The following is a 15,732-nucleotide window of genomic DNA, read 5'->3' as shown; positions in this document are numbered from 1 at the left end:
ATTTCAGAAAAATCTCCGCAATTATGTATGTCACATTACAGGGTATTAGGAAACGAGCACAATCAATTCAAAAACACAACGATTGCCCTCACGTACTTTCACGTGGGGGATATGATTTGCTTGAGAAGAAATTGTTAGACCAGAAATGAAAAAGGATACAAGAGGAAGCATTGTTGAGTGAAAATCCAGCAAGTGTTGATGAACCCCCATCCCCAATAAAAAGGCATGTTAAGTGGAAGGTTGCTCGGACCAGGGCTGTTGGCAATATGACATCTGACTCTGCACAGGAAATTGCAGATAAAATAGTAAGTTCACCAATATGTTGCAATGTTCATATGTTTAAGTATTTTGTAATGAAAATGATTGCACGTTGTGTATTTTTGTGTCACTTGTTTTGTGTAGGACTCCTTAGAAGAGCAGGTAACGCAGGGTTCATTTGTACCCCATGGTCGGCAAGACATACTGAACACTGCCATTGGCCGACCTGACCATGGGGGTCGCGTTCGAGCAGCAGGCTCAGGTGTCACTATTACTCAGTACTACGGAAGGGCATCAAGGACATGCAGCAGCTCGTCCACGTCCATCAGCCAACAACAACTAGATGAAGTTGTTGCAAGGCTTAGGGAAGACATGACTGGCCAGATTAGGGAAGAATTGAGGACTCAAATTAAGGAAGAATTGAGGACTCAGCTAGAAGAGGAAAATAGAAGGAGCTTGGAAATAATGACCAATGCATTGAAAGAGGCTATTAAAAAAGAGTTGTCAAATAAAGGATCCCAAGAGGCACTCCAAATTCAGCCGGACATACAACAACTAGGTGCGCGTGTCAGCACACAGGGAAGTAATGCTGTTACCAATGCGCAGGCTTCACAAGAACATGATGCTGATGCCATACCATTGATGGGACTGTTTGTGCAGCGTAACGATGGTACACAAAGGTTTGTAGAAATATTACCTTACTTACAATTGAATCGGAGTTTTGTTTTTTCTTGCAGCTGTAATTGTTGGGTTTGGTTTGTGTTTTGTTCATGGTTTAGTTTTTGTTTTATATGCATTAAAACAAGCTTTGTTTATGGTTCATTTAAGGTTGGTGGCCATGGGGAAAATAATGGAGGGGGATTCAATCATACACACAGTGGCATATGCAGATGATGTTGTCAGGGTAAGTGTAGAAACAGTTATTGATCCTGAGGCTGAGGTCCCCTATGCCACCTCAGAAATACAATATGTGAAGCAGGCCGTCAATACATTTGTAGCTTGGCCCACACACCTTGTGAAAGCTGTATTAGATGAGGTAACATGTTTGATTTGACATACGTAAAGTAAAACATTCATAGATTACAGTACAAATACTCACCCACTTTCATTAACCATGTAGCATCCACAACGTATTCCACACAACGAGGATGCACATGTGCCGAAGCCGGCTAATGTGAACGCAGATGATCCGTTGCGTGAATTGATGAAGTACAGTTTCGATCTTTACGACAAGCCACTTCAAATCAGCTTTGATGGGAGCTTTCTTGGAATTGTAGATGCATCTACATCGATATTCATCACATATTCAGATGTTACTGAAATAATAGCAGGAGACAAAAGTCTGAACATATCTGTCATACAATTATGGTTAATGTAAGTGAAATCCTTCATATAACTCATTCCTCATTCATTCAATATCATGATCCACTATAATACTTTCAAATCATGTGAATAGGTATATGCATGAGTGGAGTCAGATATTCAGTCAAGGTTTCATGTATGCATTCCTTGAGCCACAGTCGTTGGTTTGTTCAAAGGATAGACGCAGCGAATGCGAACAATATCTTGAAAGATGGCTTAAGGAATCTGACCGAGAGGTGTACATTGGACCTTACTTCCATCAGTAAGTGCTATTTAACAAACATACTTCAAATGATGTTTGGGTGTATACGTATCTAATGTGAATGACATGTAGGGAACATTGGCAACTCGTAATTTTGTGTCCTAGGCAACATGTTGTTGTTTGGTTCTGTTCTTTGCGTAGGAAACCTGATATGCATATCAAAGCTACAATTAATAGGTTATCTCATACCATATAACTTTTTGCAAGCCTTCTTTAATGGTCATTATTGATTGACATTTTGTTGTATATGCGTTGATGTGGTTTTTTAAAAGCAGTGTAATGACAAAATTGAAGAAGACCTTGTCTCCTGAAACTAAGGCAGTTGCACCAAAGTGGATTGAAGTAAAGGTAAGTCAGCTATGTACCATGCGTTAGTGTTGTCTAGTTAAGTCATGAACTTATGTAATGTATACGATGTTCAAATGTTTTCCATATGTAGAGTCACGTTCAAACCGGCTGTTATTAATGTGGATATTACATAATGCATTGGATCTGGAACATCATAGCCAGCGACATAAAGAGTGATTGGTCCATGGTATGCATAAACTCCAGTACAATTGGAACTGAATTTTTATATTTGCAGTACTAACTTACAATTATGAATACTTGCAGTGGTTTGCTAATGACACACCGTTGGACATCGGCATCATCACCACAATTCGAAAGAAATGGGCAACATTTTTTTTAAAGACAGCAATAAGTCAAAACGGCTAATGATGGCGTTGGAGTATTTTTTTTTCCCTGTATTTGAGACAATTGTTATGTTATTTGACACAACGGCTATTTTATTTTCGGTCATGCTACTAATATTCTATTCTTAGTATTACCTACTCAATTTCATATAATTGTAGTAATATATTGTCTTTACCCCCTTCTACTGCATTACATCTGCATTTGATTACCACAGCAACAATTTAGTGCAGCTATAGTACCACCAAGCTTGCCACTGCAGCAGTTAAGTGAACAAATGAAGTGTCCATAGTCATTGGATGGTTGCTTGGTAGAGGTACATGCTAATAACTAATAAGATTTCCTGTGCAGGGTATCATTGTTTTTGCATGACTGATGGCTACCTTGGGGCTGGAGATTTTGGTTGAATCTGCCTCAAGTGTTATTTTGAAGGTAATTGAGATAATCTTTTGTTGTTGTTTGTTTTTTATATACCTAAATTTGGGTTCAAGACTAGTTATTCAACATGTGGATTATCTACCATAAGATTGTTCTAATAAGTGATTTTATCATTTGAGCAGATGATATTATCATTTGACCTTGCTTTTGCTTTGATTCCGCTCCTAAAGTTCAGTAGCAGCAAAGTGACTAGCAGCACAAGCATTGAAGAGGTGTGTTTCCTCCTTGTTTGTGGATTCATGAACTATAAGTTGATGAACTTTGAACCACCTATAACATTCTCACTGTGAGTGTCACCGTCGATATCCCTTTTCTTTTGGTTGATGCATGATTGTGTTATTTATCCTTTAAATGTATTTATATATGTTTGCTGTATATAAATGTAGCTTTGTTTTTGAAATTTGAATGGTATAACCCAAATTTTGTGAGCAGGCAAAATACTTCAACGACGGTCCTTATCAAAACCCGTCTTTATAGCCTTATTTACCAACTCACATGCTCAGGTAATTAGTGCTAAAGCAGTTGGGTGAAATTCTCATATTTTGAATGCTGCATGCAATTAATATCGTCATTTGATGAAATGCAGAATCTTCCTGACTGGTTTAGTGCATGTTTCATTGATTGCATAAGATGTAAAATATTATTAATCAAGAGGAGTCTTGCTTAATTGACTTCAGTGTTGAGCGTGTTGCATTTGTCTTATGTACTAGTTCATTCATTTATTTAATTTTAGTTGACAACTTCTGGAATGGTGATATCAAAATATAACCTATGAAAGAGGATAATCTTCTCAGCTAATTGTTGAGTGGTTTATTTTTTTGTTTTGTCTTTTATGTTGCATTTGATGACTTTGTTTCTTTTCTTGTAGGGAAGTGGAAGATTTTGCACGAAGGTTAAATTCTGCTTGGCCTGAAAGGATGCAAATTTGATCTTTGGCCCAACATAGAAGACTAGTAACAATTTCTATGAATAGCAATGGTTCAACGCAGTTGTATATAGGTATGTTCTATCTATCTTCTCAATATTCGCGGTGAACCCTACTTGCTGCCTTGTTTTCTATCAGAAGCATCATTAAATTTTGTTGACATGCACATGACTGGAATCAACTAGTTATAAGTTACTTCATCACTCTCATGCATTTCATTCATCACATACAACACTTAAATGCTTTAATATGGGCAATTAATATGGGTGCCGGTCTAATTAAGACTGAGGGGTGAGAAAGAGACAATTAATATGGGTGCCGGTCTACTTGCAATTGGTTCTTGTGCAATTGGTCTATGCAGTGATGAACATTACTTAAATGCTTGCAATAGAATCTGGAATGAGCCCTCTTGTCGTTGTTGCTTATCGACAACTCTTTGCTATTGTGTCCATTGCTCCCTTTGCTTATAGGCTCGAGTGGTAATTATATATATATATACCCTATCTGGTTTTGTTTTATTTTCATATATATAAACAATGCATGCATGAAAGGCTTTGATGAACTTTGAACCACCTATAACATTCTCACTGTGAGTGTCACCGTCGATATCCCTTTTCTTTTGGTTGATGCATGATTGTGTTATTTATCCTTTAAATGTATTTATATATGTTTGCTGTATATAAATGTAGCTTTTTTTTTGAAATTTGAATGGTATAACCCAAATTTTGTGAGCAGGCAAAATACTTCAACGACGGTCCTTATCAAAACCCGTCTTTATAGCCTTATTTACCAACAACGACGGGTGCTCGAGCCACCGTCGTTGAAACCTCAAAGAACAATGACGGTGTCCTCACCACCGACGTTGACATACTGCCAAACAACGTCGGTGGTGAGCCCGCCACCGATGTTGACAGGAAACAAAACAAATACGGGTGTTATGCGTACCCGACGTTGATATGGACAACAACAACGACGAGTCTTGCTAACCCGACGTTGAAATGGACCAAAACAACGACGGGTTGTATAAAATGTGCGTCGTTGAATCCTTTTTTATAACGTCTATTCTTTTATAGCCACTGACGTTGTATTCTTGCATTACAAAGACGGGTCCTAGGATGACTGATGTTGTTGTTGTCGACATACAACGACATCTGGAACAAAGACGGTGTGGGGCCCGTCGTAGATACCGGTTTTCAACCGATGTAGAAGCTTCTTTTTGTAGTTGTGAAATCACCACAATTTGTATCACCATTAGCTTGATATTTACGAGTTTAATGACATAGATTAGTTGGTTGTGAACAATTTTACAATGAAGGATAAAAAATCTTTAAGAAGCAAAAAAAAAATTACTAGTTTTATTTAAAAAGTACTTTTTTTAAATAAAATAAACTTAAACAAATAGGCCATATAGAGGGACTAAAAGATTTCTAACCCTAAAAATTATGTGTTATGAATTATTATAAAATTGATATTTTAATATAATTATACTTCAAATATGTATTTACAATTAAATAAAATAAAATTAGACATTATCTATAGCCAACGGATATGAAAGTCTCCAATTGAAATCAAGTGGTTTTAAGCAATAGCATCCTCATGCATAGGGAGGGAACCGCGTCTAAATCCAAATCATATACCAAGAATGGTAATGTTAGCTTCTCATTATTCATATTCTGCATGTAGAATAGATTAAACAGGTTGAAGGAGGAAAATGATGTTTAGTTTTGGGGTAGTTTTGCTTGAGATAATTACAAGTAAAACCTGCTATGACTAAAACTGAAGAGAAAAGTCAGATAATTGAATGGGTTGATTTTGTACTGTTTGAAAGGGAGATCGGTGATGTTGTGGATTCAATATCATAAGAATTTGATATTGATTCTGTAATGAAGGTTGTCGACACTGCAATGGCTTTTGTAGCAACCACTTCGTTTAATAATGCTTGAATTATGCAAATACATGTTTTGTTATGCTTGAATGATGCTACGTCATATTTTTGTAATAGAAATTGTATTAGGTGTTTCACAATTTTTTTTCGAGAAGTTTTATGGCACTGTTATTATAATTTAATGGATGCGTATTCAATTTTGTTTATCACATTTAAATATTTGTTCAGAAACAAATAAGTTCAATGCATACTTTTTAGTTTATTTTGGGAATTCTTTATTGTGTAGCCACTTTCTTCCTCTTCCATGGATTTTCAATATGACACTAATAAAGTGCTCAAGATTGTTGATGGAGAAGTGAAGTTTTGTTAGGTAAACTTCTGGCAGCACGTAGGTAATTTCATTTCGGATGTATAAATTTATAATATAAATGAAAGTAAGTAGCAACTTTGTAAAATTCATTAAAATGAATTCATATCAAGTAATACAGCTATAATTAAGTCATCTATCTTAAATATTTACTTTATCTTATTTGTATACTCACATTATTTGTTTATCTAATATATTACTCAAGGAGAGAAAATTAATCTTTGAAGGTGTGAATAGTATTTTAAATAATATAATATAAATAAATTTTTATTTTAAAATGGTGATTAAAATTATAATGAACACGTGTGTATAAAATAAATTATAAAACTATTTAAATTTAAGTCTTTACTTTTTAAACTTCACAATTATTGTATAAAATGAAAAATTAAAAATCGAAATGAAATTTATTAGAAACATTTTCACTTCCAAAAATGAATTGTTTTTTATTTTGAGATATCCAAAAATGAATTTGAGATATAAAATATTTATATTCCTCCAAAAAATATATAAAATATTTATACACAAAAAGATTTTAAAAATATATAACTTTGTGGCAGTAGTTAAGTTTAATTATGATAGAGAAGATATTGAAATCTCGATATTGTTCCTTTTATAGATATGATGTCAATGTTGCTGGATTTTAAATTTATTCTAAAAAATTTAGATTAATGTATAAATTTTTTGTTTTGTAATCGTTCTAATTGACTATTTATAAATATATTTTTAAACAGACTTTTGAAATTTATTTTTATATTTTTATTGGCTATAATATTCCATATATGTTAAAAATCTTTAAAAGGATAATAATTTATATGTTTTTAATATTTTGAACTTTTAATTATCTTATTTACAAATTTGTGCACCCCACAGGTTTAGATCTAGTTTCAATTAAAGTAATTAAGTGATATTTTGTGACACAAACTCACACCACTTCCTCTCAAAAAAAGGACCCACACCACTTCAAGAATAATGTAATTTATTCTTAATGGACTAATTCATTCAACTAATATATCTAACTAGTATTTTTTTTAGTATTTTAGAACATGTATTGCATGGATCAAATTCAATATTTAAATTTTGTTATTATAATTATTTTTTCAAAATGTGAAAAAATATTCTTCATATAATTAAAATAAATATTTATAAAATGACCTTAAATTGAAAATGAAATGAGTTGCTAGTTGGTGAGTCAACGTGCTAAAAATAAAATTTATATATTTTTTAATTAATTTTATCTGTAACAAATATTAAATAATAAAATATTTTAAAAACTTAAATAAATTACATTATTTTGAATATTAATTTATTTAGATAAAAAAATCCCTAAAAATTTTAACATCCAGTGCATAAAATAAATTAAACAAAATTCATATTTGAGACTTCTAAAATTGTAAATCTTATCACAATATTAAAAATAAATATTAATAATTAAAAAACAAGTTGGTGGATTGATCCTCCCATCAATCCTTTACCCATGTTTTTACCAGGTCAAGCAATATGGGTCTAAAGTGAATTAATGGGTTGAACCTCATTCTGGCTTGCTAAAGAAACGAACAAAACATATGGGGTCGATGAGTCTAATCAACTTTGTCACTCCTATTTATACACTAACTAGCAAGCACGAGAAATTTAGAGTGTTATATATTGTCATCTTTGTTACGTGAAATTTGATTAAGTTATGAAGATAAAATTTCGATATACTTGATTCGAGACGAGTAAAAAAATCCCTTCAAAAGTGATTGGAATATGGGTAAAAATTCGAGAAACGAGGGTATTTGATGAAAGGGAGTGATTTCCATTAAGATTGTTGATTTTTGATTATTTCATCTATGCACTTGAGATTGGAAAGGGCTGGAGAGTAAAATATTTTTTGATAAATTGAATTCAATTCTCTACTTTTATAAATCCATTTACTGCACAATTTTAAACCATAGACTTTTTTCAATCTTCATTTCTTCTCACAACTTTACTTGTCCAATCCCAATTTCTTATTATTATCGAAATTACTTACAAACTAATTACTAAATCGAAAATACTTTTATCAAAAGCCATTATATTATCTTATGAATTAAAACTTATTATAACTAAAATGGATATGTTTATCAAAATTATTATCATAATTTGCATTACATTTTAAACAAATCTTAATTAAGTTAAAAATTATAAACTTATTTGTTTGACTAAAAAGAACTCTCAATAAAAAATAGATTCTATGACTCACTTTTAAACATTTATTTATTAATAGAATCATTCAGTGAAATTATTTTTACTATCATAAAAATATTTTCCCTTTTGAGAAATAGATACAATTTTCACAATTAATAATCAAATAGATGCTTGAAGAGGGGTAATTAAGCAGAACAATCTATGCAAGATTCCTTGTACATACAAAGATACAACTATAATTGCTAAAAAACCTTTTTAGAGTTGATATTGAATTTTCTTTTTTTAAAAAAAAAAAAAAAAAACTGATTCTGAAACCATTTCCTATTCTAGTTTTCCCTTCAGGCTGTCATGACTCCTAGGAAGTCTGGCTCTTCAACAAAATTAAGCCGAATTTTTTAATTTTCTGTTTGCAAATATCTGCATGTTTCCAAACGACAGACGAAGTTCTGCCACACTTTCTCCCTATCCCCAATAAATAAATAAACGTACGCATTTTGGAACAATAAAAGATTTTTGCATTTTGTTGTCTTCAACAAGAACAAACTACAAAATGTGGAACTATATTGCTCAAGAAGAAATACAAATAACAGGTGATTGAGATCCCTGGCCATATCCGAAAACTCTACACTCTACCACTTTATAAATAGCTAAGGCTTGTCCACACAACTAAGGCTCTACACTCCATCCTACCCTACTAGACCCAGGAACTAATCATCCCAATCTCTAATTTTTTTTATATCAAAACCCGAATCTGGGTTTTCTTTTCCTTTCCTTTCATTTCCTTTATTTCCCCACCCCAAACTAAAGGGTACGTGTAACTGCGATACCGGTATATACACTCTGCCACCACAGTACCACCTTCCAGCTGCACATCAGATCTTATGCTCAAACTTTGTGTATATGATTACACATGTGCCATCTTTTCTCCAAGGAGTATTATTTCCAAGGAAAAAGTTCAGTAGTATCTGATCTATCAAACAATCTGAGAGACATTCAGAGGCGGTGGTTCTGTTTCTGTCCGGCATAAACAATCAGGCAAGGGATTAGCATAAAAGGCTTCTTCTGACCGAAACCTGTCCATGTGCTTTGTTCCAGAAATTGGCCCTTTTCTCTTCCTGGGAGAACCAAGTCTGTGCAACACATGTAACAAATGAAAAATCAAATAGAGGTTCCACCTTGTGATCAGTATATTATAAAAACAAGTAATATAGAAACAGATTCTTCAGTAGGTTAAATGAGGAAGATTATACAAAATCTTCATGCCATGTACTTGACAAACATGCTAATTCCCCAGAGAAAAAAACATTATTGCCAACCTGCTGTCAGTGTTTGGCTAATACTTACCTATGAAGCTTGATATCTAGTTTTACTAATGGTCTATGGAGAGGACGTGCCGAGAATAACTAATAATCATGGAAAGTAGATTCATCATTTATGATTATTATATGACACAATAAAAAAGGGGAGTTGTAGAACAATAATTGTCAAAGTGGAAGAACCATAAACACAAATATATAGTATATACTACGAGTGAGCAAAAATCACTGACCTGACTGAAAACCGAGTAACCCAGCTTAAAAACAATGTTTTCGAATGGTCGGGTTTGGGCTTTGGGTTCGATTTAATAAAAAAATTGATTAAATTCAGATAATTCGGACGGATGTGGGTTAGAAAAGAGAAATCCATTAATATCCGCACCCGACCGAAGCATCACGTATAAGGACAATGAGCTTAATTTTTGAACATGCCACCCATGACTTCACTCTGTACTAAGAGGCAATAGCAGGTCCTAGACTTGACAGTTGACAAAGCTTATTTTTTTCCTTTCACGTCACCAAAGACTACCTTCTCCAATTTCGGCTTCCATCTTTTTGTGAGTTCTATCTCTCACTCTCCCATTTTCTAACCCAACGAAGCCTACCTCTGAACCAACATGTTAAGTTCACCACTGTCCACCAACACCAGTCTCAGTCTTCCTTGTCAACACTGTCTTCTCCGACACCAACTGCTACAACACCAACCAGTTCACCGTCAACGTCCTCGTCAGCAACCGCGTGAAGCCGTATGACTGCCTCACCGATGACCCCTCCATCACAGCTGCATTCTTCGTTCCCTTCTATGTCAGCTTCAATATAGCTCGCTACCTCTGCTACTGTAAAACATGGCACCGTTTTCTCCAACTACTCAAGACCTCTAACAACTAACCCGATGCAGGTTCAGATCAATGTTGTAGGCACTGTATCTAAATCTGTCTGAAACCGCCCGGCTCAACTGCCACCGGACAAGTCCGTAACTGACTAACCCGAGGATGCTTCACAGTTGGATACAGTCCTGAAATGGCAATGTTCTGTTTTGGTCGGATTGAGCATTCTTGGCCCGAATCCGACTGATGCTCACCCCTAGTATATACATACATATTTGAACATCCATAAATTTAATTAAAACATGAACTAAAGGCTTTTCCAATCACATACCGTCTTCTGTGGAGATCAATAATCCTATTTGATAGTTTCTTCCCCTCAGTTATTATTCCCTGCTCCAGTTTATCGAACAGATGAACAAGGGCTTTCCTAATTAAAATGGGAGGAAAGACAGAACAGCTTTGTAATGGATGATTTCAAAGAGTTTATCAGACAATTTTAAAGGATCAATAAACATAAAGAAAATGACAGCCTTACTTGTCTGGAGATATTGTTCTTCCACGTCCAAGAAAACGGCGATGACCCTCAACAGCCTTTGCCATATTTCCAGAATAAGAAGGTATAAATACATCACTTTCAATAGATACAATATAGTCAAGAGCAGCCATTTGGGATGCATGATTAGAAAAAGGTTCAAGCTCTTCTATGGATGCCAACTTTTCCTGAAAGTAATCACAGGTAGGTTAGGTTAATCAACATGATACAAATGTTTCTCAGCAGGCTGCTATTGCCCAGAAAAGCAGGACTCAGTTTTTTTATTAGGTTAGTTGAACACAACAATATATACTATCTTCCTCTCTATTTGACTGTTAATGCAAGTGAGTGGGTAAAAGAAGCTATTAGACACCCAAGGAGGAAAAAAAAAAAAAGGCTTTTTAATCATCAATAATGGAGCAATCATTTGTCAGTAGTTTCTGCAACAATGGAAAAGTTATGATAATTAGTCCTTTATATTCCAGCTCAGCCCTGGTGCTTTTTAGCATTGTATTAGTAGAATACTCTAGAAATTGTTTGCTCATAATGCATTAACCATGACAGCATCTATGTAATTAAATAGAGACATGAGCAGATGAGCTTAACCAAACGCTATATGTTACTAACCATACAGTGTCCTACTTATGATGTAACACTCCGAAGTCCCCATACATTTAAACAATATAGGAAGGGGCAATCGTCTCCTTATTTTAGGTTTCCATGCCAAAACATCTTAACCTTTTGACACTGCTTTCTATTCAACTAAATAAGAGTATTAGGGAACATGACATTATATAAACCTCCGCAAAAAAACTCATTACATTATCAACCTAAGTTACAAGTTGATCTTGATTAAATAGTAGACAAGTAGATAAAGTAAATACTAATGCTTGACCAAACTTCATTTACCACAAATGATTGAAAAAAGTAGGCTATATCAAGCATCAACAATATATTGAAACACAGAATCACAATTCCTTACCTTGCTCATCAACAATGGATAACGGAAACGCAGTTCAGCCATGTGAGACTCCCCCCCATATATCTCTCCGGCAGCAATATATATTGGAGTTGTTGATGGGTATCCAAGAGCAGTAAGAAAAATCCCAACTTCCTTTGGAGTTAAGGGGCAAAGCCCTTTGGACCTCTGCTCTATTGGATCAATCTCCTTTATTTTCCAATAGGAAATGTTCTCTCTACATGATTTGCACGCAATCATTTTCAAACATCATATATGAGAAAAGACATGAGATTCAATTACGCAATTTGAAGTATCATAGTTCCATACCTGATCGATCGTAGCTCTTCAGCTTCAACAGGAGATAAATCATGAGTGCACCCACTAAATGCGAGCATATCCTTCTCGTAACGCAAATGCAATGCAATATAAGGACCAAATGACCTCATCCTCTCCACCAATAACTACAAAGACCCAAAAAATATTAAAGAATGAAAAAAAAAATCCTACAGTACTACTGTACTAGCTCAAGTAGGAGATTAAAAACAAAGAAACCAATAAGAGTTGAGATCTCTTTAAATACTTTTCCCATTTGTTCAATGCGAGGAGAGAAGCGAAGTGCTTCATAACAAGCCCGGCAGCGGAGCTTCTGAATGTCTGGAGGCAGATTGTTGTTTGCTAATCGTGAATCAGATTTGGAAGCTCGAATAACCTTAAGGTGTTATAATTAATTAGATGATTGCACAATATGTTAGAAATAAGGAAAATAAACAGAAACACAAAACGGCACTATAAAACAATAACTTCCAGCATACATACTTGGTAATCTTCCCACAAGCTAGCAATCTCATTCTCATAGTAATCCATGCCAGACCAGCTTATGAATTGCTTGACGACTCTGGTTGCATTAACCAATTCTTTGGGAAGTTTCTTAATGATTTTTACATCATTAGCAAGAGAATTCATAAAATACTCTTCATCAAAAATATCAGAGAAATTGCTGAAAAGAAAATTATAAAATTCAATTAAGTGATATCCAATACAGAGAGAGAAGACAAAAGAAAAAAAAATAATAGTAAAAGGCAGAATTGAAAAATACCTAGTATCTTGCCAAAAAGACCTTTTATCAAGTTCTGGAATTACAAGAGTGGCATTTATGATTCGAGCTACTGCTACCATATCACATATCTGCAGCAAAGGACACAAATCTTCAGCTAACAATGGAATGGGACATCCAAAATTGACAAATTCAATATTCCATGGTCCTTATTCAATATATCGCCATCCATCAGCATAACAATCAAATAAGCAAGGCAAGATTTCAACATCAAATAACTATGCATTAATACTAATAATATGAATGAGTAATTTAGAGTGAGAGAGTGGTCAGACCCCAGAACGCATTTGGTTGAGCCCGCCATTTGTATGAACTAAAAGATATCCTTGTGACTCGGCAGGAGCTGAACAAACACTTACAACTTTAAGCACCAAAACAATTCATGTTTGCAAGTTGCAACCTACAAGGAAAGTCTAACTTCCTTACTGTTGTAATTAGGTGTAGGGTTTGTACAGGGCAGAAACCCACGATTTGATGGAGGCTTCCACAGCTTCTGGTAATCTAAATTCCCTTTTGAACCACTCAACTGTCAAATCACAAGAAGCAAAAACATGAATGGCACATAACTGTTTTCCATAATTTATATATATCTTCCTACATACATGATACACCAACTGTCTCTAGACATGTGCTAAAACTAAATCAAGTTTAAAGTCACATAATTACACATCAGATGAGATTCATAAACATTAACAATGAGCACAACCAAATTATCATCAATTTCTTTTTCCACCCATCTTTTCCTTTCTCTATCTTCATTTTCCATCACTTTCTCCCTTCTTTTACTTGTTTCTTTCTATCTCTCTTTTTCTTCTATCCCATACACCCAATTTTGGGGTGCACTTTATCATATCTCATAAATAAATGAATAAAAATGCATATATGATATGAAGCAAATTTTTTCTTAAAATGTACTACATGATTCTGTTTCCTTATCACATTTTCTCAGCTTCCAAACCTATGAGACCACCAAATCAGTTACTTGACAGTGTTGGCATGAACCACAAGACCTTGGGAGTAGGAAGTGGAGCTTTGGATAAATGAGGTGGGGCGAGCTCCCGCATCCAGCTTTGCGGATCCTGAGTCTGTCAAAAATTTGAAAAACAAATGAAAACCTTAAAAATCAGTAACATTAGTCAGGTAACAATCGACATCACCAAAAACAAAATTTCCTAATACAAAATCCAATACACAAAAAATATTACAGAAAATCATAAACCAAAGTACTGAAAATAACAGTGTCAACAGAAAAACCCTAACATAAGCCCAAATTATACCCATACATTAATGATAATTTGTTCTGAAAAATAACAATAATAATAATAAACTGTTGGAAAGCATCAAGGAACTCCCTAAACAAAATCAAAGAACTTGGTATAGGAACATGACCCTAAACACTTTTCTTTAATTTAATGAGGGAAATGAATAACAGAAAGATAAAAAGAAAGAAAGAGGGAACAAACCGTGGAGATCTTGTCGTTGAACCTGTGATCTTTAGAAGAAGGGACAATGTGTACGCGCGCAGAGAAGAGAGCAACAAACGCTATGGAACATATGGCCGCAATGAGCAACTTTCTCAGCACCACCAACGGAATCCACTTGCGTTTCTTCATTCCACTCTCTCTCTCTCTCGCACACTTTTTGGGTCACTGATTTAGCCCAAAGTGAAAAAAAATAAAAGACTCAATTAGGGGAAGAGAAGAAGAAGAAGAAGAAGAAGAAGAAGAAGAAGAAGAAAACATGAAATTGATGTGTTGATGTGTGCGCAGCACCAGTGTTAATCTCTGCGGATGAACACTTGTTGGGGTTGTGAGAGACCGTGATGAGTGTGTTTTGCTGAATTGAAATCGAAGGGCATGAAATGACAGCAAAAGCGGATTATGCTGTGTTTGGTATGGTTTTTGGCTTTTCTCCGTGTTTTGTACAGTGACATTCTGCCACTATTCGGTGGTCTTTTTCCTTCGGATTATGTTTTGTTAACAAGTATTATTATATTAAGGACGGAATTTAGTGGCGGTATTCTTGTTTGGTTTGGTATTAAAAAAAATTAATTGAAATTAAATTTTTATTAATATAGTCCTGTAATTAAATCCAGTAACAATTATTTATGTTTGCCAATGTACCAAAAAAAATCCATTAATGTCACCAAAATAAAATTCATTAACAATTACTGTGTTAAATGTCAACTTTAATTAATGACTTCAAAGTTTAATTTGATTAATGATTATGTACTACTACTAGAGATATCTAAAGACATTGTACCTAAATTTTGTTATTATTGTTATTTTAATGTTTTGTTTTGTTTCAAAATAAAATTCTTAATTATTTTCTCAGCTAAGAGCATTTACCTTGTGTTTGGATCAGAAATTCTAAAATTTTAAAGAATTTAAAATGCCTAAAATTTGAATTGCTTTGATTTTAATTTCTTTTATTTTTCAAATGCTTTGTTTGGATAAATTAATTCAAATTTTTTTTCATTTTAAATTCTTTGTTTAGATAGGGCAATTCAATTTCCTCCATATGCAAAATTTCAATTTTACATTTTAAATAGATTAAATTTTAATGTTAAGCTTTATAGAAAATAAACACAATCTAATTTTAAAATATTAATTAAAAAATATTTTCAATT

At 33.9% G+C, this 15,732-nt stretch overlaps 1 protein-coding gene across 2 annotated transcripts; it reads right to left on the bottom strand.

Moving 5' to 3' along the window:
* Positions 1–8,845: 8,845 nt before the first annotated feature.
* On the bottom strand, positions 8,846–15,039 carry LOC100795727 (O-fucosyltransferase 7). Of its 2 annotated transcripts, none has more exons than XM_006596289.4 (13): positions 14,876–15,039; positions 14,567–14,752; positions 14,114–14,188; positions 13,530–13,629; positions 13,379–13,446; positions 13,086–13,174; positions 12,806–12,986; positions 12,570–12,698; positions 12,317–12,450; positions 12,011–12,224; positions 11,032–11,216; positions 10,828–10,923; positions 8,846–9,483 (listed from the first exon to the last, which is right to left on the bottom strand). In XM_006596289.4, the coding sequence occupies exons 2-13, from the start codon at positions 14,714–14,716 to the stop codon at positions 9,327–9,329; spliced, it is 1,578 nt and encodes a 525-aa protein (XP_006596352.1). In that variant the 5' UTR covers positions 14,717–14,752; positions 14,876–15,039; the 3' UTR covers positions 8,846–9,326. The 2 variants fall into 2 exon arrangements, with proteins under 2 accessions (XP_006596352.1, XP_006596351.1); XM_006596288.4 differs by having other exon boundaries at positions 14,844–15,023.
* Between the last annotated feature and the right edge of the window lie 693 nt (positions 15,040–15,732).

Source organism: Glycine max, chromosome 14 (assembly GCF_000004515.6).
Source record: "Glycine max cultivar Williams 82 chromosome 14, Glycine_max_v4.0, whole genome shotgun sequence".
In the NCBI taxonomy this organism is placed as follows: domain Eukaryota; kingdom Viridiplantae; phylum Streptophyta; class Magnoliopsida; order Fabales; family Fabaceae; genus Glycine; species Glycine max.
Note: the sequence above shows the minus strand (reverse complement) of the source record. Positions and strands in the feature narration are given on the sequence as shown.